Source organism: Micromys minutus (assembly GCF_963924665.1).
Source record: "Micromys minutus genome assembly, chromosome: 2".
Lineage (NCBI taxonomy): Eukaryota > Metazoa > Chordata > Mammalia > Rodentia > Muridae > Micromys > Micromys minutus.
In genome coordinates this window covers 27,009,164-27,035,916 of record NC_137971.1, presented here as the reverse complement: position 1 = coordinate 27,035,916, position 26,753 = coordinate 27,009,164, and the positions used below count along the sequence as shown (strand labels likewise).

The following is a 26,753-nucleotide window of genomic DNA, read 5'->3' as shown; positions in this document are numbered from 1 at the left end:
GGAAATGATTTTACAGTAAATAATGGAAAACTAATCACAGAGTGTGTAGCCAACTAAGAAAGTAAACGGTAACATTCTCCAGTAACTCTGACTCTCTGAATCATAACGTAAACACGTTATTTCCACCACATCTGTGAGCACTGGAGAGAGGTATGGCAACGGAGCAGGAGGAAAGACAGGGGCTGGATTGGGTACTTTGAGATAAAACATTTTGTGTTAGAGGAAAGCTCATTAGGACTCAAGATGTTCTAAAGGGGGTAGAATAGTTATTCATTTTATTCGATTAGGAGGCTTCTTAAAAATAAGAAAGCAAACAAATCAAAAGCTTCAGGAAGTTCCTGAAACTGATCAGATACACTGTGTTCCTTAATCCCCAAGCTTATGTAGGCAGTATGGACTGCTGAGAAACATTCTCAAATCAGCTAAGTTGCTTGGTAGAGGCTAAGACCACCAGAACTCATTGAAGGAGACAATCTTTCACCTGTTTAGCTACCTGAAAGCTGTGAACAATGGCTTTTTTTAAATTTAATTTTACATTTTGTTTTAATTTAATTTTACTTTTTTACTTATTCACTTTACATCCCCCTCCCTACAGCTTTTGTGAGCTGGATGCTGGGGCAGGCATTCAGTGATACACCTGACTTTGAGTAATTTCTGCCCCTTAAGTAACCTTTACCCCTTTTTAAAAGAGTAACCCCAATAAAACTCACTGGTTCACCCAGTTGGACTTTAGTGGCACTCTTTGATTTGATAGTTTTCTTTAATCTTCGGTGATCAGACTTTTGTTCACTACTTCTCAGGAATAGTGTCACATGAAAAATACAGCATAAGATTAAGGAATTCAGTAGTTGCTTAAAGACCTGATTGCTAAGCTTGTCCATTTCTGGTTTTCTAATTCAGAGTGCATAACCCTACCCCCTTTATATCCCTTTTCAGACATGGCCAAAGTCCTAAGCCAAGTGGCCCTGGCATGCTAGGCAGGCATTCCTTCTGTCTAGAGACCACTGATCTCTCCACTGCCAAGACTTACACTGTTGAGCTGTCTGCTTTATCAGCTTCAAACTCTGGAACCATGGCTTCCCCCTTCCCCTTGTTCACTTCTCTCCACCCAGAAGCTCTTCAGGTCTTTCATTGTTTTTTCCTCTTATATCCTAATAAAATTATCCTTGAGCTTCTCCTTTTTAAATTCTTTTATCTATGAGATAAATTAGACCCTCAAAAGAAACTCTGTAATCAATCCAAGTAACATTCACACCCTCCTTGTATTTTACTTTATGTTTTTAGCCTATTATAGAACCTTAGACCTGACCATTTTCTTTAGGAAGCCTGTGACTTCCTCTCCTGTGCCTCATTTTCTTCATGTATTAAGGGATTTAAAAAAAAAGTTAACGGATTTTAAAAAAGTCCATTCTCTTAAGATCTTTTCAGCTTTAACTTAGAGAAGTCTGGGAAATGAGGCTGCATTTTCTTTACCCATTCCTGTGTGTGTGTGTGTGTGTGTGTGTGTGTGTGTGTGTGTTTGTGTGTATGTGTGTTATTAATAAAGAAATCTTTGTAGGAGAATGGATGCAACCAAAGACAATCATCTTAAGTAACTCAAGGCAGCCTCAGAAGGACAGGTACTATATGCTTTCTCTCTTTAGTGGGCCTTGGATTTTACAGATCATAAAACCGTATATATAGCATTACATGAAAGTAGAATTGAATTCTCTAGAGAATGAGGGGAACTATTGTGAATGTCTATAAAGAAAAGGGGGAGTGAAGAAAAGGAGAATATGCACAAAGTATAGTCTACTCTTCTATAAAAGTGTTTTATATAACTCAGTATCATAGGAAATTGATTTATGCCAATGTTAAACACACACACACACACACACACACACACACACACACACACACACACAAACATATAATTTCATTTGAGCTTTCTCAACCCTTCAGCCTTTCCTGGGATTTTAATATTAATTCCCAGACCACTTCTGAGGTCAGCACTTCTGAGTGCTGGTTTCTATCATGATGAGAAAGAGCACCGCATTGTTTAAGAAAGCTTTGGTTGATTTTTCAGCCCATTTATTACTTAGAATAGTTGTTGATACACCACAGATACTTCATTTATGTACTAAAAAATGGATAGAAAATTCACAAGGATCACAGTTCTGTGGAAAGCCATATGTAAGAGGCAACAGCTCAATTAATATACACAGTATTCTAAACCGTTTAATTTTAAAAGTTTTTTCAAGTGAATTCAAAGTCACCTCTAGAAAATGATTTTTGGTCACATATATTAAGGTTTCAATGGTTTTGTGTGAGGGAGTATTGGGTCTCCTGAGGTTCCTAATAAGTTATCTTCATGATTTGTGGCAGGAGTCTCAGTGTAATTCACAGGATGAGGAGAACTAGGCTTTTAGAGTCCTTCCCTTCCCATGTGGGGCTGTGACGATTGTGGAGTAGGAGGGGAGTAGCAGCTGTGTGTGCTGAGGATGAAATGAATTTGAGTCTGAGGGAAGGGTGGAGAGAGAAATTAGAAATAATGGTTGGTGTCATACACTGACCTTTTAGGGAATGAACTTTAAAATTTACTAATTTCAGTATACAAATGATAGAAAATATAGATTACAGATGAATATTAAAAAGAAGGGTCCAGTTTCCAGATTTAAGTCAGTCTCAGTATGGTACAGGGTAGGTGGTGGGGGCACTAAATCTCCATGGGAAGTTTTTATTAGGCCCTATGGGACAGAAATTAAAAATTTTTTTTACCAGAAAAGTATACCCTGAAGACAAATTTCAGGCTTATGACATGTTTTTACTTAATTTTTCAACTTTAGCACCCCCCCATCACCATCACCATCACCATCACCATCACCATCAGCATCAGCATCAGCATCAGCATCAGCATCAGCATCACCATCACCATCATCATCACCATCACCATCACCATCATCATCATTATAAAGTAATAGGGTTGTTGTAAGGATTGAATGAAAAGCATCTAGAGTTTAGCACACTGACTGGTTCAGAGACTATTCTAGTAAAATGATGAGTATGATCTTTAAAAGAGTAAGCAACATTCTCTCTCTCTCTCTCTCTCTCTCTCTCTCTCTCTCTCTCTCTCTGTGTGTGTCTCTGTCTCTCTCTGTCTCTCTCTCTCCTCTCCTCTTCTCTCTCTCTTTGTGTGTGTGTGTGTGTGTGTGTGTGTGTGTGTGTGTGTGTGTGTGTGTGTGTGTATCATCAGTCTGTCTCTCCTCTTATCTGCATGTGTTTCTGTTTGGGCACCTGTGTTTGCATGTCTACATGCATGTGGAGTCCAGATGTCAACAGTAGGTGCTATTCCTTCGGTTCTATCACCATTTCAGTGCATAGAATTTAAAAGACATATTCTCAAAATTCTGTTGAAATAAAAGTAATATCAGATAGATAAGACTTTGTTTATAATGAATCTGAGTTTTTAATTCTCTCTATAAGGATATATTCAAATAATCCTTGTTAAATATAAGCTCTAGTGGAGTGGGATATTGGGTGTCTCTTCTATCTAGACACCTAGGACAATGTCTGGTCTACAGCAACAGTGCAATAAAGGCTCAATAAATATATGTATGACTGCTGAATTCCTTATGGAATCATAAATAATTTGGGAGCTGAAAGAACACAGATATTCCTCTCCTTATAAAGATCAGTTCCCTGATGGTTTATAGATTTTGATCTTTAACTCTAAAAAGTGACATATAATTCTTTTAAAATAATTAGAATATTATAGACCACATAATAAAGTTATGGTCATAACACGGAACATTTTGAAAATGATCATTTTGCTTTATTATATTAAAGGTCTTTGTAGAAAAAGATCTGAGAGATTTGTGACAGTAAAACACTAATAACCTAGTATATAATAACACTTAGCCAATATATGGGGTTTATAGTACCTTCATTAGCCAATTTAATTTAAGACTTGAAATTATCTTTTTGTATTCTCTGGTAGCAATAGTATTTCATGGAACATCCTATGCTCTGTGAGAACTCCCTCTATTTGACAATAAGTTGGAGCCATCTTTGATCAGTGAACCATGAGGGCAAGAGAAGGGCTTTACACTGAGGCCAAGACCAGTGAAAGTGGTTGAATTTCCTGTGTTTCTTTCTTCATTCCATTTCAATTTTCTTATATTTCATAAGACATAGCTACCAGCTGTAGCATATTTGCCCACCCAACATCAGATTGCATAAGCCTCAGGGTGCTACATGAGCCATGGGTTCTGTTTACATTAATTGCCATGACTACTATTCAAGTATATAACTTTTAAAATGATGTACTTTGGAAAAAATGGACTTCAAGGAAAGCCTTTTTTATTTCATATCAGAGATGGCCAAATTATATTTTTCACTTTCGTTTCTTATTCTTTGACTCAGTTTCATTAGTTAACTATTAATTGACGAGCATGCTATTGAGAAATACTGTATGTTAATTTCCCCCTAAAGTGGTGGAGATACAAGGCAGATCCATCTATGAACCCTTAACAATTTAAAGATAAATTAGCTATTACGCAAAGATCTCATGGACATGTGTATATCTAGTGTTGTAGTTACTCTTCCTGTAGTTATGATAAAATATCCCAAGAAAGAAAATTTAAGAGACAAAGGGTTTATTTCAGCTCACATTTCAGGTCCAACAACAGGGAAGTCAAGATGGCATGAGCATGACAGAAGCTGCTCACATTGTATCTACATTTTCCTTTTACATATTGAAGGATCCCAGCCTAGGAAATGGTGACACCCACAATGAGCCAGTCATCACATCTAAAGTAACCTAATAAAAATAATCATTTACAGGCGTGTTCAGAGATATGTTTCCAGGTAAGAAGATATCATCATGTTGGTAGTTGACATTACTCACAATTACTGAAAATTAAGATACAGGCAGCTATTCAAGAGTACAATGGGAAACTGAATTAAATAGAGAAGTTATGAATGGCCTCCGTCCAGAAATGGTGTTGTACACCTAAACCTATTACTAGATTCTTACTAGATTCTATTACTATTGCCAAAGGCAGCATGATTACTGAAAGTTCAAGGTCAGCCTAGTCAACATAATGAGTTCTAGCCCAGCCAAGACTATATGACACCCTGTCACAACAATAACAATAACAATGACAACGATAATAACCACAAAAAAAGAAAAGAAAACAAATAAGAAATGGCCTCTGTAGAAGGAGCAATTCAACTTTAACAGCCTACAAAGGAAATTATTGAAATGGGAAAATTCACAACTGATTAAAAAGTGTTTGACAGGGCAGCTAGACTGTCTAAGAGTGATGAATTGGTGAGGTAGGCATATGCTGAGGTAGACAAAGTATGGTCTTGATACCAAATTCTTTCAACACTTGTGTTTGTAAAAGTCTATTGAGGCATGGCCATACCCAAGTCATTGCATAGTATATATAGCTTTAATTACACCAGTGGATCTGAGTAGATCCTTTTTAGGCTGTACAGCTCACAAAATCTAAAGTATTTATCATCTGGCCATTGTAGGAAAAGTTTTGTGAGCCTTGTTCTAGATCACTGAATCCAATGTAGGACACATTAAGGATTTTAGGTTTAATCTTACAAGCAAAACAGGGTATTGGAGAGCTTCCAACAGGAATCGAGTGAGTGGCATGGGCAGCTATGGGCTTTGGGAAGACAGTTCTGGCTCCATGAAGAAGGAACTGGAGAAGGCTATCTTGAGGCTACTTGAGAGAAAACAGTGACTTGGCAGTGTCAAGTGCAGCGAAGAGATGAGCCCAAAGTTGACTTTGGGACTGGTCGGTCTAATTTAATTACATATTGTTCATTGACATAAAGAAAGAAACAAAGATTTTTCCTGAGTTTTGCTTTTGAGAGTGAGAATACTAGTGGTTTCGTTTGTTAAAATGGAAGACTGTCAAGGACCATAGCAGACAGCTGTGAAGCTCGGCAGTGGGTAGACGGCAAGGAAGAACAGTTGGATATTAATGAGAAAAATGAAGAACGCATTTTCCAGAAGTTTTTCTGAATTCTACTTTTGTCCAGGGTTGGAATAATTTTCCTAGCATCAATTCCTTTTAAACTTCCACAGATTCTGCTCATTTAGAAAAGAAAATAGCCACATTTAGTGAGACTGTATATATTCCTGGGTCTGTTTAAGAGAAGCTTTGTCCTTTGGCTAAGAACACCCCCCAGCTTTATGAAAACATCTATTTATCCCGGGACAACAGGAGATTTTCAGCTTGTTGCAGCTTTTACTTGTGCTGCTGAAAGGGAAAAAAAAAAAAAAATAGAAGGATTCAATGGTCTTTTAATTGGACCTCACTCAGATCCTTAGGGCAGAGGGCTTAACCTAACTCACATTTGGATTTTAGGCTCTTGCTGGCTGCAGTTCTCTTTCCACAATATGTAAAAAAAATCCTAGGTTTTCTATGATGTCAGTCCACTAAGATCTCAATACTCACCATTCCTGTGAAGTCAGCCTTTATTATACATTGTGAGTTTGTCCTAGCCGGCACTGTGCCCTATGCGAACCTTTGTTTTAAGTGACGTTATCATTGACCTATTTTCCTGAATTGGGCAAGATTAGTTTGCCCTAAGAATATCATGTTGTCACCATAGTAGCTGCATGGTTGGGTTCAGCTTTAGATCTGTCACTGTTTGAAAGGATTCTGTAAAAGATGAATATATATCTCTTGGCTATAATTAAGCAAAACCTTTGCTTTAGTCTATATGGTTTATTAAGGGGAAGATTTTGATTTGATATAAAATTTTGAATTTTAAGGTCTGAGACCAATCAGATAATAATGTTAATGAAGTTAGTGTTAATATATTCCTGTACCTCTTCTGTAGAGGAAATCAAATGGGTCACTTTGGGCATTCTTATTCTTTCCTAATAAGATGAATGGAATTTTTTTGGTTATATTTTGACTTATGATTAAAGATAAGATCTGGGTACTTGAGCAAGATTCTTCAATTAAAGGAAAAATTCTTTGAGAAGCCCATTATTATGAAAACAGGAGGGAAAGGAAGCAAACAGGGATTTTGTTTTAAATGAAAAAGAGGATAAGGCTCAGCTGAACTCAGGTTTCAAGGTCACCTTCTTGACCCTACTAAGCAGTGTAAGGGCATATAATAAAAGCAACAACAAAATCACCAGTAATACATAGAACAGAACTCAGCTCAGTGGAAAATATTTTTTAATTTCAAGGATGCTACATTATTACAATTATGAATTTGAAATATTTTATACTAAAGATTTCTCCTAGTCCCACAGATCAGTTATAAATATTAATGGGATTTCAACAGATTCTTTTCAGATACTGGTGTTTAATAATAATTCACATTATGCAGGGAATTCAATGTCCCATATGGCACAAGAGAACTCTTCTCACTATATAGGTGAGCACACATATGAAGTCTATAGGGGCAATCACCATTAAAACTCTAAGGTCTGTATGTGATATTAGTATATCAAAGTCTTGTCCTCTCAGAAGAACAAAGACATCTACAGCAATAATCTGAAGGGCTTTTTAAGCTGCACTGAATCAATAATGTCACAGGTGACAAAAGGATGGGCTAGTGATCCAGGGCAGTTAAAAATTCTACCCAACTTAAAGTTTTTATGTCACAGTGAAGTGATTTTCTCTGGTGAAACTTGCTCTTGAAACCATCTTAATCTTTGGAGCCAGCTCTTCTCTGGGAGTACCCTATTTTCTGGTCACCATTAATTGTTTTCTGGTCATGTTAAAAACAAAATTCTTATTGAGGAGGGATCTGAGATTCCATAATTAGGAAGAATCCCATGTAACTTCTGTTCTGAAGTTTAACACTTGAGAGATTGTTTAGTCTCTTTATATGTAAGCGCTATCACTTTAACAAAGATAATATTTGAAACACTTATTTTTGTTTCATTCTCAAAATAAATGTGCTTATGTAAATGAAAGATTAATAGTATAAAATATGCTGTTTGAGACAATTATATAAAAAGCATTTGCCATGAACATTTCTTATAGTTTACTAGGGGTTTTGCATATACTATTTTATTCAACTCCCGTAACATTTTAGAGAGACAATATACTTGTCATACAGCACTATGAAATGCAAAGCAACTAAGAAACACAGCTATAGAGCTGTTATTTGAATCACATGAAGGTGCTGGCATTCAACACATTTTACTCTACAGAGAGAAGAGCAGCATCACATGGGTCAGCCTAATTCCAGGTGCTGAAGTACAACTGAAAGAAGATTGTGTGCTCCCAAGTCCATTGCACTAAACTGAATAACACCGGTACTGCACCGCCAGTGAATTTAAAATGAAGAACTCATCAGCCACTCTCACTGGATTAAACATAAACCCATTGGTGAAAGGTTACTGTGACATTTGAATGAGAATGGTGCCCATAAAAATATTTAGTCCCCAGTTGATGAACGTTTAGGTAGTTGCCTTGGAAGTGTGTCATGGAGCAGGGATTTGGATTTGCCAGGTCCAGTTTGTCTGTCTGTCTGTCTGTCTGACCCTCCCTCTCTGCCTGCTGTCTGAGGTTCAGTATGCAGCGCTATCAGCTGCTGCTCCAGTGCCATACCTGTTCATATCTCACCATGAAGACCATGGCCCAACACTCAGAGTGTAAGCAAGCCCCCCCATACAACACTCTGAGAGTGTAAGCAAGCCCCCACATACAACACTCTGAGAGTGTAAGCAAGCCCCCACATACAACACTCAGAGTGTAAGCAAGCCCCCCCATACAACACTCTGAGAGTAAGCAAGCCCCCACATACAACACTCTGAGAGTATAAGCAAGCCCCCACATACAACACTCTGAGAGTGTAAGCAAGCCCCCACATACAACACTCTGAGAGTGTAAGCAAGCCCCCACATACAACACTCTGAGAGTGTAAGCAAGCCCCCACATACAACACTCAGAGTGTAAACAAGCCCCCACATACAACACTCTGAGAGTGTAAGCAAGCCCCCACATACAACACTCTGAGAGTGTAAGCAAGCCCCCACATACAACACTCTGAGAGTGTAAGCAAGCCCCCCCATACAACACTCTGAGAGTGTAAGCAAGCCCCCACATACATGCTTTCTTCTTCAAGATTTGCCTCAGTGGTAGTGTCTCTTCACAGCAGTGCGAAAGTAACTTAGATTCTATCCAAGATACCATTTTAATATTATTTTGATATTCAAACACAAAACTGCTAAAGTAAAGCAAGGAAATGTCGATTTTACTGAGTTTATGGCATGTTTTCTAAGTTAAGTATCTCAGCTGGAGCACAGTTGTTTTTCAACCACGCATTAAAAAGAAATACATTTCACAAAGACAGCAGCGGGACTCTTTGAAGTGCAGCTTTGGAAATTAAGGTCTACATTACAGAGTACCATTGAAAGCAGATGTATATTCCCCGGGGACCTGGGGAAATGGTTACTGAGAATACCTCCCTGAGAAAAACTTTCAATAAAACTTCTAGATCTCACTGATGACACCTCATAGTACAGTCATCATATTCATATATATTTATATGAATACACACCACACCACACACACACACACACACACACACACACACACACACACACACACACAGACACACACACACACACACACTTTACTGGCCTTTATATCTAGCATGTAAATGGCATGCTTGTTCATTTTCTTTAATTTAAGGTCAACAGTACCAGGTCCCTAGCCTGCTTAAGGGATAAACAATTGTTGCTTTGGTGTTTCTTTTCCTACCCAGCTAAGCGGATAGCTAGTGCTAAATCACTAATTCTCAAATGTGTATCAGGGTTAGAGAAGGGCTCTTCAGACTTACATATGTAATATAGCTGTCTTAGAAAATACTCGCCCCTGTGAGCCATGATGATAATGTCTACCTTTTATTTTCAATAGCGACCAAGATAGAAGGACCAGTGGATGTAAAGCGTGTATGAGGAGTGATGACATTTATTTGCACTCAAAGACAGAACCTCTAATTTTGGTGAGAGCAGCAAGCTCTGCAGTCAGGACTCATCAATTCTGTAGCCCACGAGACATTTAAATTGATCTGAGATGAAATTCTTGACAGTAAGGGAAGTGGTGAAATTGTTTTCTGAAGAGCCTCTAGGTAAAGGAATGATCCCATCTCTTCTGGATCGTGTTGTCATGGTCACAGATAAAAATGGACCACAGTGAAGACTTGTCAAGCTTTCATCCAGCTCAAGCCTTTGCTGTTTCCCAGGACCTGAGGCTCACAAGCTGTCTGAGTTTTACACAACTTCACAATACCATTCTCAACTTGCAAAGGTTTTGAGATGCCTCCAGAATGATGAAGACCAGGCACTTGTCTGGGAAGCTGAGCAGCACACATTATTTTGAGCCCTGGCTTACAACTCAGGGTGCTGACAGCCTCATTTCAGACTGCAATAAGGACTTAACATGAGGATCTTTCAAAACAGCCCAGTCTCACAGACACAGCCTTCGTTCAGTCTCTGCCTCTTCTAACAGCTGACATGGTCGCAGGTACTGTGGAAACATCAACTCGAGCTTTCTATATCTGAATCCAGAGGATGAATTCTATCTTAATTCAAAATAAGGTTCTTGTCCAGATGTGATGGTTGCCATATTAATTCAGCTGACAGGAAATTCTGCAAAGGAACTGACTTAAACATCCCTACCTGATTTTAGCCAAAACATTGCAAAAAATGCCTGGGCTTTAATTTATGACACCAGCCCTTCACCCTGCAAAGAAGTAAGGGCATAGAACAATTGCTCAGATCAGGGTCATTTTGAGATAGTGTGAGGTTATGGGAAGGTTGCAGAATAGCTGACATATAAGCAATGTAAAAATCTATATATGCTTCAGGCTTATCCATTATTTTCTCACCAAAAAGAATCACTTGGTATGTCATGACAAAAGCTTCTAAGTATTTTTCCAAAAGCCCATAAAGCTCCGTATTATATAGATCCTTACATGCACTTACACGTTTTAGAAGTCTCAATGAACCAAACCCAAATGGTACCTTTTACCTTCAGAATCTTCCCTTTGATCAAACCTCATGAAATTATATTGGGAACTTGGGACTCTTCAGTTCTTTGTGCCTTGACTGGCACAAAGACAGCATTCAAAACTCATTTGTGCATATCTCTCCAGTTGAAATTATTTGAAAATGGAAAACATACAAGTAAAAAAATGCGGGATTTTAGCCTAGTCGAAAGAAACTGTCGTTCTTTGTGTGTGTGTGTGTATGTATGTGTGTGTGTGTGTGTGTGTGTGTGTGTGTACAGACATGCATACCAGTAATATACTTCATATTTTTGACTATTTTCGATGTAAGCATTTAGTTGATATTCTATTTCTCTTCCACTCTGGCACTAATTATCATACTGAAACAAATTGCCTGGCAAGTGGGTGGACAAGTGTTGTCTTAGATGTGATCTCCTGTTGAGGACAGATTGACATGGAAGCCAGAGGCTAAAAGGGGTCTGTTGTTTGGTCTGACTTTGTATGCAAATGTCCTCCTTACAAAAAAGGCTGAATTATTTCATTCCCTAATAAAAGATCACTCCTGTTTTTAAATGTAGGAAATATATATAAAATAAGATATACTTTACTCTAAAAGATAACAATATCTATTGCTCAAATATAAAACTCTTTCTTGTAAGTCAGTACTCCAAAATTTGGGATTATCATCAATATCTATCCATATCTATCACCTATGTATCTATATCTATTATGGCATAATTATCATAATGCCTATTTACAATCAGAATTTGACTTCTCTTAATTAAAATGTCTCACCTGCTTTATATGAGAACTATCTACTTTAACTAAAAGCTGCTCTTTCTATAAACAGCCTCTGTAAGTTGTTAGTGCCCACTGTTTCACAAGGTTACTATTTTCTCCAAGCACTCAGATGTTAAAGCAGAAACCTGAGCTAGGAACATGACAGATTTTTATGATTACGGTTATTTCACTTTCTTCCTTCCTGTCTTTCAATATTCTTTTTTCTTTTTGTATTTTCTATAAAATTTTATCTCTCTAGACTTCATTTTCTGCGGTTCCAAATCATTCCACATTATTCAAATTTCAAAGCAGATCATTTTATGCTGTCGTATTACTGATGGTCCACTTAGTTGGAATAATCAAGAAAACCCATTAGGTGATCACAAAGAAACTGGACTTAAGGTCCTGGATATATCACAATTATTTATTGCTTCTTGTAATATGCTATCTTTCATGATATAAAAAGTTTATGCAATAAACAGCCCAGGAGAAACATTTCTACATAATTTTGGAAAAAATCAAAGAAAGTATATAATATGTTATTATTTGCTATTAAATTATTCCAACAAAATTCTTGCAACAATTAGTTCCATATGATAAAAATAGTTTTTTCAAACTTGTTTATCTTCTTTTTAAATGAGTTAAATGGGTATTTTTGATCAGATGCTGAAAACTATTCAATTACGTCCATTGGTCATTATGATTCTAGAACTGTAAATTGAATTAATTACTTTAGATTGTTATCCATTGTTCACTTATTGACCATTAATGTCTTGCAAATGTGAAAAGGAATGCAAGATAAAAATCTGATCAATTATTTTCAAGATCATTAATATGTTTCATTTACCTAATTTGTCCAGAATCCTAAATGTACTGGTAACAGAAGACAAAATTCACTTAACTTGGACCTTTATGTTTACGTACATTGCTTTAGAGAGAATATAATATTTAAGTTGAGGATTAGAGTCTTTAAATACTAAGTACCAGACATACTGACTTATTATTTGCTAAGTGCCATGTGAAGTTCTTACTTGAACTTGAGGAATACTTGAAGTATTCCTCAATAAGTCTTAGGGATTATAATTTCCTCATAGTACTGAGGGGGATACAGAGTGGTTAAGTAATTTATCGTTATACAACTTGTAAGTGGTTGGAGTAAGTTGAATATTTGAAACTTAACTCCGAGCTTAGCTTAACACCAAGTTCAAGTTGAGGGGCGTCAGATGGTAAACACATACTGATGTGGCACGTTCCTGTCCTCTCTGCATAAACCACATTGCTAATTATTTTCAGAATCTTTGTCTATTGAGTCTGTAGTCTTCCTTGGAATTATTCAGTTTTTGCCCTCTGTGGTAACTACAAGTTAAAGGATTTGCACTTATATTTGAAACTAATTTACCATCCATACAAGTCCACTCTGGTTTCTATAGAATAAATATATACCACATATCATAGCAAGAACTGGCAATATGTTCACCCAAACCACTTTTCTTCTTCTACATGCATGGGTAAAAAATGGGGTCAATTTGTCTTCAAAATCAGTGTTCTCCACTTACTTGTGTACTAATGTGCAGGGAGTGAGTCTAGCTGACATGCAGCTTTTAGAGGCCTAGTCCTCTATTTTTCCCTGTCAGCTTAGTTGGATGGCTGTGAACTTAACAAATCAAAAGACAGAGGATTCTGGGTCCACCAACAGTTTCATTTTTATTTCAGTTTTCTTTAAACATGTACAAATGTTTAAAAAAATTATTTGCTATGTTCGAGTACTTTTCCTGCAAGTATGTCTGTGCATTGTGTGTGTGAAGTGCCTACAGAGGGCAGAAGAAGACATTAGATCCCCCAGTTCAACAGTTGTGAACTGCTATATAGGTGCTGGGAATTGAACTCAGGTCCTCTGGAAGAGTAGACAGCGCTTTTAACCACTGAGTCATCCTTCCATCACACCATTACATTTTTAATTGACATATACCAATTACATTTATTTATGGGACAAAGTGATAAGTTGATCCAGATGCACATCTGAGGAACAAACCACATGATCGGCATGTGCGTCTCCTTAATGTTCACTGCCCCTTTCAAGAGAGTTACCTACCACTCAACACCCATTTGGGCTGATCAAGAAGTAAGCATCTGTCATACTTATGTCATTAAAACTTTCCATGTATTTGTTACGTAAAAGTAGTCTCGCAAGTTTACAGCTCACGCATGAAGACACTGCTAGACTTTTTCTTACCAGAATTTTAATCTAGACCCTAATTTTATGTCCAAATCCCTCCAAGTTAATTTAAGAAATTTTCAAGAGAGCTAGTGAGTTTTCATTATAGCAATAAATATCTGAGGTAATAATGTAATAAAATCTGAGGTTTACATTGGCTAAGAGGTTTGGAGGGTTTGGCCCATGCTTGTTCGACTTTGTTGCTTTGGGGCTTGGGGGAAGGGGGCACACCATAGTATAGCTGCTGACTTCATGACTAGGAAGCAAAATAAAGAGAAAAGGGGGTACTGGGGCCCCAGTATTCCCTTCAAGGGCATATGGCTAGTAACTAGGTCTCACTAAGAGAGGATTAAGCCTCTTAGACACATTAGCCTATGGGTGACATTCAAGATCCAAACTGTTAATACGGTAAAGAATTTTTTATCTAAACCTGTACTATCTTAGAGTCTAATTCCGACACACTGGATACCTTCAGGGACAGACCAATCTTGCTTGATGTTCTTGCCACGCAGGGAGAAGCATAAAAGATAATATCAAGTCAGGATTTCTCAAGTGTGTACTGAGGGACTGTCATAGGTTTGGTTTACCTTCAAATGATCCATGATCAAGAACATTTGATCAAATATATTAATTCTTGAAGAAACAGGACTGTCTTTTCTGTAGAAATGTCTTTTTTAAACAACTTTATTTAAAAAAACAGAGATAAATGTACAGATTTTTAAAAGCATTTATGCATAAAACTATATGAATATATTTTTGTCAATACTTGATTTTTTTTAAAGGTTTGTTTTTTAACGAACTATTTTTTGAACTCTCTAAACCAGACATAAATGTGTTTGGCTTGATAATAGAGCTCATTGAACAAAGAGTCCCAGAAGAACCAGCATCCCACACACCACATTGGGAACGTGAGTTAATACCGATGCCTACTCAAAGTGCTGGCACCTGAAGCTGGGTCTGGTACACATTGGAGCTGCCTTTGCCTGATGGGAAAGTTGGTTCTGGCTGTGACTTTCTGCACTTAACTGCCTGTTTCTGACATGTGACAGATAAGTGGGCCCTGCCCTTCATCGGGTTTGGGTCACTGCATCTTCTGTCCCTGGAGAATTATTAACAGACTTCATTTGTGGTCTGAATCCTGGTGAATTCTGTGCATCTCATATACATTTCCATTTTCTACCCTGGCAAACACAAACGTCCCTCCATTATTTGTGTGTGTGTATTTTTTGTTTCAGGAAAATTACCCAATGGCTAGATGTGAGGCGGAGCTATAGAAACAGCATCATGTGTCTTACTTGCCCATTTGGATGTCAGCATTGCTAATGTACAGGGAATTACGTTATAAACTCATTAATATCATGTTAACTTGACACACAGTACTCTGGACTCTGATAGAAAAATAATCAAACAGCTTTGGTGAAGGCAGTAAGATTTTATGTTAAAAAAAGTTATTACTTCAGGCTTTACACATGTTAATGCATGCACAATAGGTTTCCATATAATTGACAAAAGAAGGCAGGTATTGACTTGAGACACCATGACAGTGGGCATATAACAAAATATGATTTCTGACTCATCTGGCTCTTCAGCTTTAAAATTGTGTGGTTGCTGATATTAAGAGACATTTAAATATCTATTATTAAAAAATTTGGCAACCATGAAAGAGTCTTGATATTATGTCCCGCCCCCCATCCATTCAGTCTTATAAATTGTTACTTCAGTGTTGTGTGGGCGCTTCCCCATGCTCTCCCACCTCATTTGTAGAGAACATTTAGTCTGTTCAGGGACAGGACTGTCTATCTTTCTTGCCTGATGCTCCCAGTAGAAAGCATCACTGTGCCCCATGCATGCAATTCAGCTCTTTACTCTAACCTCACCCCAGGGAAACTGAAATCTACCCAAAAGGTGTAAAAGGGTTGTATTAAGTTTACAGATATTTTTGCCATTCTCAAAAGTATCATGTAGTTTTGTGGGTCTGAAAGGGTAATTTTGAATATATGTGATTCTTTCTTTTTTATAATAAATCTGGAATTTTACCTCCTACATAAAATGTAAGTCTGTTGGAAGACAGTGGGAAGTGTGGAGGGCGGCATAGCCACCAGCCTGCCTTCTTCCTCTCTCTGGAACTAAACTGTCCTTTTTTAGTCAGTGTTCCTTCCCATGGCTGACAGGACTATGACACCAGCTCAGGAGTATATGTGACATAGGTCTGTGATAATCCCGCCCACCTCAGACTCATGACATTTTCATTTGCCTCACTGTCTGGAATTAGTCCAGGTATCAATTCAGGTCTGATACGCAAATATGGGAAATAAGCAGCTTAAAGAACTATTACACAGAGTCTCTGGAAGGAGCAGAGTCAGTGGTGGTTCTTTTGAAGTGAGCTGCTAGGCTTATATGTGCTTTGACCCCTGGAACTAACTAAACTAACTAACTAACTAACTAACTAACTAACTAACTAACTAACTAACTAACTCAATAAATAAATGGAAGTAAGACCTTAAGGAGATTCTGTAGTTCTCATAAATGAAGGTTTTTATTTTTTGTTTTGTTTTTCAGTTTTCGAGCCTGAGAAGCCCACCCCACGGTCCAGGCATTGGCTGAGCTGGCTCCTGGTGAGGGCTTGCTTCCTAATATGCAGTACCTGGCATCTTTCTATATCCCTGCCATACATTTCCCTTGCTATATGAAAGTAGCGATAGAGAGAAGGAAAATTTGTTTCTTTTGTATGTATGAGGCTGTTGTCCTACTGGGCTAAGATGCCACCTTTAGGACTCAATGTAATCATTATGACCTGAACTAAATCTCATTTTATTGGGATGAGGGCTTTGTGAGAGATGAAGCTTGTCAATATCATTGAGAACTGCCTAGGAGATTAGTGGAGCTCTTCTGTGCATGTGTCTGTGAGGATGCTTCCAGAGATAGATTACTGAGTGGCAGGACACTTAATAGGCCGAAAAATCAAAAGTAAAAGAGGATGGACGAAAAAGCCAGCTAATTCCTTATTTGGGCATCTTTCTCTCTATGAGGTGGATAACTTTGCTCCACCATCCACTCTTTAGAATACTTTGAGACAAAGTATCAGGCATTTGTATGACACTTTCAGCCACAATGGGCTTTGCTTGACTCTCTGTCCCTGACTACTCTTTTTCTCACTGTGCCTTTCTGTCCCTGGTCATTCCCACTTCATGTCTCACACTTTGTATGATTAAATCCTGTTCTGTTTTTCTCTCTAATTGTTCCCTTTCCAGTTTCATGCTCTATATCCACAATCACTCCTACATAAATTCACAGATATAAAGTTGGAAGATAGGTTGGATATAGCCGCAGAGACTGTAATTCCAGCAGTCAGGATGCAGACAGGCAGATGTCAATGGAATTCCTGGTTAGCCTGGTCTACATAGTGAGTTCTGGACCATCTAGGGTTATATAATGAGACTCTTGTCTCTAAACATGTGTGTCTATATCTACCTATATCTATATCTAATCTATATATCTAAATCTATACCTATACCGATATTTATATCTATACCTATATCTATATCTACGAGAAAGCATATGCCATGATATTCAGCCTCCTTGGAAGTTGAACTCTTGGGAATTTGTCATAATAATAACAATACTTATCAGCATAGGTTCAACCTATGAATTTTTTCTTCATTTTATTTTGTGCTAGGGATCGGACCCAGAGTTCTGCATGTATCAGACAAATGCTCTATCCTAAGAGGCACTCTATGTTTCCAACATATCAATTCAAGAAATAGATCAATTTTTTCATAGCGGATTATTAAGTGACCTCATGTTGTTTAAACATGTGTATTTTCCCTGTTATGTATATCTAAATATATACCGATAGACATCCTATCTTATGAAGTAAAACACCAAAGATAATGTCTTATTCACGGCATATAACTTGGGAGGATCAGGGATTATTTTCATTTCCTCAGAACAAAGCAGCTGTAAAGTTGTGATGGTTCCGTGTAACAGCTAACGTCCGTAGCTGTTACAGGGCATTTCGTTAGCTGCGATCGTATGTAGATGTGGTATCATGTTAACATAAGCAGTGCAGCCCTTGGGGAGTTTTAAGTTATAAAAGAAACATTTTTCTTAGATTGTGTGCTCTGATAGAAAAAGCAGCCTAGGCCTATCATAAAATTCTGGCAAGCCAAGAGACATTAGTTGGTGATTTTATCAGGCAAGACTTCTGACTAATGGGCTGATGAAAGCATCGCTGTGCAGTGAAGCACCAGAACAAACTCCACTGAGTTCCTCTTGTGAGTTTTGTCATCTTAGATCATTGCAGTTTACTTATGAAAAGCATTACTCCAGGAATCACCACAGTGGCACAGCTGTGAATGCACACTTACGTTTCCTTCTGAAATGAATCAGTTACCTTTTTATTCTGACTCAATCTTGCTTCATCTCTCCCGCCTTCCTTCTCTCTTTGTCTTTTTTCCATCTCTCTCTTTCTCTTCCTTCCCTCCCCCCTCTCTTTTTCTCTTTCCTTCCTTCCTCCCTCCCTCCTTCCCTCTCTCCCTCCCAACCTTCCTCCTTTTCTCCTCCTGTTCCTTCCTTCTGAAGGCCAGGCTGGCCTGAAACTCTCAGAGATCTGCCCACTTCTCCTCCAAAACACGTGGTCTTGTACACCAAATTTAAGTTTATTTTATTTATTTATTTTACCAAAAGGTAAAGTGTAGTGCTTACTGAATCCTAGGAAGGTTCTAATGAAACATCTGCCAGACACTTCAATCATATTTCCTGTAGACCTGTTTTGCCTCATTTAAAAAAGATGAAACGTACACAGACATCAAAATAATATGGAAGTGATAGATTTAATAGCATGGTAAAATTCACTTTTTAATCTAGCTGGGGAAGCTCAGCCATTATTAAATTAAAACAAACAAACTAACAAAAACTCCATAGCTAACCCAAAAAAATCTCACCAAGAAACAGACAATGAGGAAAAACATTTGTATACACATCAATCCAAATTAAGGCAACAGAACATAGGACATTTTGAAATCCTAAACTTTCAGACACTATTTATATGAACTCAACAATACAATCCACGTGATGAATGATTTTCTGAGAAACCTTTCTGGCTGCACTGTGTATTTCATAACTTAGCAAATGAGACATTAAGTTTTATCCCCTGTGGCTTGGAGTTAAGCACTTGTTCTGTTCACATTGGGAACACTCAATTAAACACCATTTTTTTCTCAACCTACACCCACCACTGTTCCTATGTTCAAGGGAAGTCATGGGAATACTAACCTATATTACGCTTCTTATTATCAATGGAGATGAAGCGTATGCAGGGATTACTGGTGATGTAGCAGCCAGCCCAGGGAACATCAATCTTCATGCCTGCCTCATAAAAGAGGCCCAGAGCATAGCGAGAGGAGTAGCTCACGGATGCCAGTTGCTGCCTCTGGCGTTCACTAATTACTGCGGAAGGAAAAACAAAAACAACCTCAAGAATACCATCTTTCCTTTTAGTCATCAAACCCAAAGCTCCACTAAACAAGTTCCAACTGTCTATAGCGGCCCCATCGTGCTTGCCGTGAATTCTGGAAGGGAGCGTGAAATGCTCTTTGCTCTCACTTCTTTCCAGAATGTATGAGCATTGGCCCAGTTGCTTTACATGTGCCGAAGAGTCGAGTACATTAGACTGCTGATCAAGTCCCTCCAACCACAGCTCTCAGGTGATGCTCTAGCCTCGGATCCCCTTTGCTCTCACAGACTGTCTACTGCCACTGTAGAGTCTGTTTATTCTCCATTTAACTATGTGTTGAATGATTTCGCTGGCTATCAGCATGACGTTTCACACGGTTATAACCACAGTCTCATAAGATTATTATTTCCATGTCATAGGTGAGAGGACTGACTTTTTACCTCTTATGGCCCTGCCAATATATCTATTGTTGCAATGGTAGTAGTTTCTTAGGAGGATGACCACGCCTCAGTCTTAAGTATGATGTCACAACCCCTGCACACCACCTCAGCAAGTTTCAGCAAGGTTTATGGAGCACACTTAGGATGCAGCTACTTGGAAAATACTCACGGAGTGAGAAACATCCTGGTCTAAAGGAGGTTCTTATGATCAAGGATCTTAGGTTAGGCCTCTGAGATGTGGCTTTGCGCATATAGAAAGGTGGGAAGGATATTCAGTACATTATTGAAGCACAAGGACAGGCCTACACATCAGTAAACAATACAAATATTGTTACAGTTATTCTTGGCCAAACATTTTTAGAACTATGGCGTTGAATTTCATCAAAGTCTAGGTAAGATGCAAGTTATATATTTAAATATTATTTTTAATGCCAGTTAAATATTATTACTTCACATTTCCAGAAAACTACAATTTGGAGAGATTTAATTATGTGGACTGGCCCCAGTGAAGCTAGAATTCTCACTTTTAGACATGGACATATTCTTATCACGTCAATCACCCTGGTGAATGGAGTTCGAGAATGAACTCAGACGCTGACTTTTCTCGGGCATTGGTTATTATTTTACACTCAGAAGGAAATGCCGTCGCTTCCTCAAGGACCCATTTTCTGCCCTTGTAAGAAGCTTTACCTACTTAATAAACAAATACCCATCTGACCTTATCCCCATTATATTCAGAAAATGAAGGGTCAGTTCTATGAATTTAATGTACTTTTCAAGTTATATCTTTATACTGAGTTATGCTTTTGCTTTCTGAAAGAGAAGGGCTGAGAGTAGAAATTTTAGAAATTAAGCTCATTTCCCTAAATTGTCCATTTGTGGGATTAAAAACACAACCAAACAATATTTAAATTAAGAAAACTAAAAACAAAGCAATCAACTGACCACACAAAATTGTGAGCTATTGAGTAAATATGAAGGTTTGAAACACTTTTTTTAAAAACTAAAACTAAAGGGTCAAGTAGGTCGACAGCCAAATTGGATTTCACCTTCACCATATTTGTACATTTAGCTAAGGTTTAAACAAACTGTCAAGTGGTAAATCCCTTTGGGTAGCCCTTTGAAAAGGTAATTGGTATCTACAGAGAAAAATCAACTAACCGTAAACACCTTTTCTGATGGGGCGTGGGAGGTAAGACTTCTGACTGAAACAATCCAATTTTCAACAGACTCACTTATCAAAAATGTCATCTTTAGGATGTGAAGATTCTGATTTTTGAAATACAGGTCAGACCTAAAAGCAGTCCCATTTTGTTTGAAAAAAAATTCTTATGCTGAAGCAATTAACTTTGAAGAATCTTATTTATGTAGGTAAATGTGTATATGTATTCCAGAAAGGAAAATGATAATTTATCAAGTATGGTATAGAAAAAGATACATGAAAGCTCGGGATGGTGGTGCATACCTTTAATCCTAGAACCCTCGAGGCAGAGGAAGGCAGATATCTGAGTTTGAGGCCATTGTAATCCGCATAGTAAGTTTCAGGACAGCCTAGGGTTACATAACGAGACCCTGTCTCATTATATATATGCCACCATCAACCATGTTCATCTAACTGTGAGTGAATGGAATTACATAATATATCATTAGTGCAATATGTATTTTAATAGTACTCAATCTTCAATCCATCTTTTGTTTTATATATGTATGCATGATATATGTGTATGCATGTAAATTATAAGAGATATTTTATGATTATCATGGGAGTAAAAAATCTAAAAGGTGGAGAGAAGAATTCATTAGAGACCTGTTCCTACTGTGAGATTCTTGCATGTGTGTCTTCATGCACATTTGTGCACATGCGAGTTCACAGGAAAGGAGAGGAGGAGAGGGCAAGAACAGAAGCCTTTGGCTGCACATCTGAGAAACATTACTTTAATTTTCTTAGTTTCCGACTGTGACTCAGTCCTCTAGTTTTGCTCTCTGTTTTAAAAGGCAGGTACCATGTATGTACTCTTTCTGTTTCCTGGTTTTGGTGATGAAATATTCATCCATCAACCTTGCTTATGTTACACCAGGTTCTCCTACTGACCCGAGGGGCTTCAAGCGGACAGAAGAAGCAGGCTTTCTCATTTCACTCACATTATCGGCAGAGGCACATTCTAAACTGCAGAGCATCTTTATTTAGAATCTATTTAGAAAGTAAGAAGTAGAGAAAATAAAGCAGTTTAAGGGAACACTTTTTGAGGTGAGGACAGTGCAGCTGTTTTATTTCAGTTGATAGAAATATGTCTTTCAGAGGATTTTATCTTGATTCCTACTGGAAGCTACTACTGCTTTGCCAGTCTAAGACACACATGACTTGCTTTCTGTTTTAATATCTGTAAGTTTTGGTAAAGGAGAAGACTATAGGCATGTAAGAATAAAATTGGGCTAAATGGCTACTGCAGTTATTATAATAATCTTTGATTTTATATAAGAACAAGGAAAAACCATGAACAATTCCATTTTAAAACAGAATATATATGTCTACACATCTAATATATATGGCTTGCATCTAATATATACTACGTTTATCCATGTAAGCATATATATGTATATAGATGTATTTATATGTATACACACAGGTGCATATTGAAATAAAACTCTGGGAATCCATCTATTTGGACTGAAATCTTCAAGTAGGCCCTAATGTTTGGTTTGGGTTGTTTTACTGTGTAGTACTTCCTTATATGAATGTTCTGAATGTGCATCTTGTAAGTGGAATAGAAAGGCTTTCTCCCCAGAGGTTTATTCTTTTCTTCTTTTAACAGTGAGGTTTTGTGTAAAGATTTTCTAAATGTTCACCATTTTTTTTTTCCAGTAATAGCAGTTTTATGTCTCTGGTTATAAGTCTTTACTTAGTATACAACTTCAAGGTCATGAAATAGGAAAAAACTCTGAGAGTTTTTTGAAGATTTTAAGGAGTTACTATTCCTGAGGTTTGGATACTGTGTTGAGGGTAAGTCTGATAGGGTTCCTACTATTGGCTAGGGAAGTCTAATAACATTCTCCTCTTAAGGTAACAGAGATTAACACCTTGAGATCAAATTCATGGGTTATACAATATGCTGGATGAAAGTGTCTGCACTGTTTTTACATGGGATTGGTTCTGTTTCTCACTCTTGCCTTCCTCACCTGGTACTGACATTTTGGGCATGCTAAAGAATACCGTGATGTTGATAACAAACACCTATTCTCACTACTACTGTGTGTTCATTCCCAATATCGTCATCAGTAACTCCACTGTTCGTGCCAACATTTGCTCAAGCCTCAACTTTCTACCACAAATTGGTTGCCTGAAGCTAATTACAGAGCATTGCTTTTTCCTTGTTTGCCACCATAAAGCTCATGTGCAGTGGCAGTTAGGAGGGTAACTTTCGACTGTTTAGGCTTTGATCAAGGGAAACGCCTAGATTTATTCATTGTTTTTACTTTTATGTTGAATACAAGAGAAAGTTCATGCACTGATTTAACGCCTAAGACCAGGCCTTCGAGCTCTCTGATACAGAAGAATAATGCTATTTTAACCCAGAATAGCTGGTCTTCCTGCACTTAAAAGTGATGTAGGAATAGAACCAAAAGGCCAAGCTTTTATAAATAGTTCCCATAGGAAGCTAGTACGGAGCTTGAAAATTTACCATTCGCCAGTCATTCCTTTTGTGTAATAGCTTCGCCACAGGAGCGGTCTTCCTTTACTTCACCTGGAAAAAATTGAGTGTGCACTTGGACTCCATAGGCAAGGCTGTCATTAAGCCTGGAAGCACAGTTTCAGAAGTACTTCTGGCAAGCAATAAATCTAGAGTTTATTGATGACAGACTTCAGCAGTTATAGCTATGTAGGAGTTCCCCTGGGAAATATTTCTTTTATCCTGAGAGGCATCTCTGGAGCCAGAAAAATCTGGGTCTGAATTTGGTTCTGACATCTGTATGACCTTACTCAAGTTACTTAATCTCCCTCAGCATCTGCTTGCTTGTAAAATGAGAATAATAATAGTGCCTGCCTTAAAGCGCTGTTAAAACATGAGATTAGATGATAGAAAATACTTCATACAATACCTAGTATATAAAAGACAACTGCGGAATCACAATAGGAATTTTTTTAAAGGCCTTTGAGCTATCTCTGAGCATATCTTTCGTGTTTGTATGTAATTATCTGTATACACACACACACACACACACATAGACTCACACACACATAGACTCACACACACATAGACTCACACACACACACACTCACACAAATGGGAATCCAACCATGAGCCTTTCACTTGCTAACCATATACTCTACCACTGAGTTACATCCTAGCCTGGATACATTAGAATAGCATCACACTAACATATTCTGGCTTTGTGTCTCAGAGCAGAAGATGAAAACAAAAGAATAAAACACTTAGTGGATCGCTATGCAAGCCAAAGTGTTTTATTTGTGAGTATGTGTGTGTGTGTGTGTGTGTGTGTGTGTGTGTGTGTGTGTTTGAAACCCTAATACAAATTGTGAATTTTTTCCAGAAAGAAATCTGCTTTAGAAGGCTGAAGATTTAGCCATTTGTCTTTGAAACTGAATAACACCCTGCATTTTGGATAATCTTCCATTCACCAAGGATAGTCTCAACTAGTGATCCTTGGCTTTTTAAGTGCTGGAGTTACAAACATGCATCACTAAACTTGGTTACTTTTCTTAATATTAGTTCTAATCCAGAATTAAATATACATGTTATTAAAATGACTTTCTCTATGATCACTTGAGGTGGTATTTTGTTGAAAATTTTAGGATTAAGCTATTTTTATACTAACTTGCTTGGTAAGAATACTATTACCCATATTTAGTATGTAGTTAATATGCATTTTAAGTCTATGGGATGAATTTCAGAAGCATTGGTATTCAAGGGAAATAAAGTTTCCATTGAACAGGACCAATTGATATACATACTCCCTAGTTATAGGACCCTAACAGTCAGTGCATTGTATATAAGTACCTCTAGCTTATTAGCAGAATAGCATTTAACTGATCACAGTTTCATCTTAGTTTGCTCCGCGTGAGGATGCAAATAACAAAGGCAGATTTTTAGGAGCATGTTCTTAGGCTTCTGTGGTTGAACAGGTGACCTTTCCTACACTGGATAGATTCTACTCTAAAGCCTTGGCACTGGGAAGGCCCAGTGAGCTGCTGACGACCATGTGTAATGAATGAGTTCTCCATTTTCTTCCCAGACTTTAGGGAGAGGTGGTTTTGTGTCTTTGTTTCATTTTTTTTTTTCTTTTGCTGACTCCCTACCTATGTAATTATAAAGAAGAATCTACCAGGATAAAAACATATTTACACTCTGGATCCTGCTTCTTTTACCTCTTTGCCTCTCTTCTCCCTTCCCCCAGTGAACAAAGTCAGAGTATAGTTCCTCCAAAAACCTATGACTTGCAATCACTGTATTGCAAACTCGTCCCTCACTCTTCTCTTTCTGAAGGTTCCTTGAAGCTGAAACTACATCCAGTTGTTTCTATAGCAACAAGTTCTAACCATACCATTATGAAAAAAACAAAACCAAACAAAACACAGCACTTTCAGCTGTAGAAACTGTTTTCTGTTATAATGAAGGGTTCATTAATTTAAGCAATGGTTACTGCAAGCCCACTATGCACTATGTTGGGCACTGTAAACGCCTCTCTACTAAACATTTATAGAGTAGAGGATGAATTTTGGACAAAGATATAAAATGGTTTCATTCTGGTTACTGACAACTTCATCCTCAGAAATTTTCATCTGGGGGGTTCAGAATCTAAATGCAGTTGGCTTTCTGGTTCTCCTTTTAGAACATATATTGTAAGTCAGCAAACCGCAGTGAAGTGATTGGGAGATGCCTTCTTTCTTTCCGTGCATTCTAAACTTTTGAGACCATTATGCCATCATTCTTTCTGCATGAAAAGTGCTGAGAATATGAAAATACAGCACGGTGTCTGCTGTCATAGAAAATGTCACAGAATATCATTCATATGTTACAGTCATTCTTTCCAACCTAGCCACTTAATTACTCCAGGCCATGCCATTCACGAACAATATAGTTATTCTAAAATTAACAACAATAAAAATATTCTTACATGTTACCTCTCCTTTCATACAAATATTATATATATGTATGTATGTATGCATGTATGTATGTATGTATACATGGGCAGGGTCACTTTGTACCGAGACTTAATTAATATTCCAATTCAATGTTTTCACAGTTTTGGAAATCATAAAACATTGTTTCCAGGACCTGGAGTTTGTGGTGTTGAGGCAAAATGTCAAAATCTGCTGGAATGAGCTACTCAAAAAAATATGTTCGTTTTGGATTTTTCAGACCCACAAGCTGCTTTTCTATTTACAAAATAACCTACCCACAATGCTCAGCTAAAGCCAAACCAAATAAACTGAGATAGGGTACAAAATTATAAGTGGTACTAGCCTGCATTTAATGCAATCCCATAGGATTCTGTGATTCAGTAATTATACTCTCATAAATAACACATTTTTCAATCTGATGAAAAGCACAGTTATTTTGGGGGTTCAGATTATCCTTTCCTCTTCAGCGTTTTTAAAAAAAGCATTATTGATATGGACTAGGAAATACTATTCTTTGTTGTTGGCGTTGTTCTTTTTGTTTTGTTTCCTTTTCATCCATGACATTGAACTGTAAACATGGGTTTTGATTATCTTCCTCATTTTTTCATTGAAAGCAATGGGATCAGATTGCTACTTAAACCAAATGTACAAAGTTAAGTAATTGTTTCATATTCTGAGTTCATGAGGTCAGAGATGCTTGGGGTGAAACTGATTTATACTCTGGTTTTTCACTAGGTA

The 26,753-nt window shown here is 37.5% G+C and overlaps 1 protein-coding gene across 1 annotated transcript in view; it reads right to left on the bottom strand.

Moving 5' to 3' along the window:
- RNLS (renalase, FAD dependent amine oxidase) overlaps positions 1-26,753 on the bottom strand; it is a 246,309-nt gene that overhangs the window by 36,409 nt on the left and 183,147 nt on the right. The window contains exon 5 of the mRNA XM_080911516.1: positions 19,253-19,426. Within this exon, the coding sequence (XP_080767642.1) occupies positions 19,253-19,426 (174 nt within the window). The remainder of the gene's footprint in view (positions 1-19,252; positions 19,427-26,753) is intronic.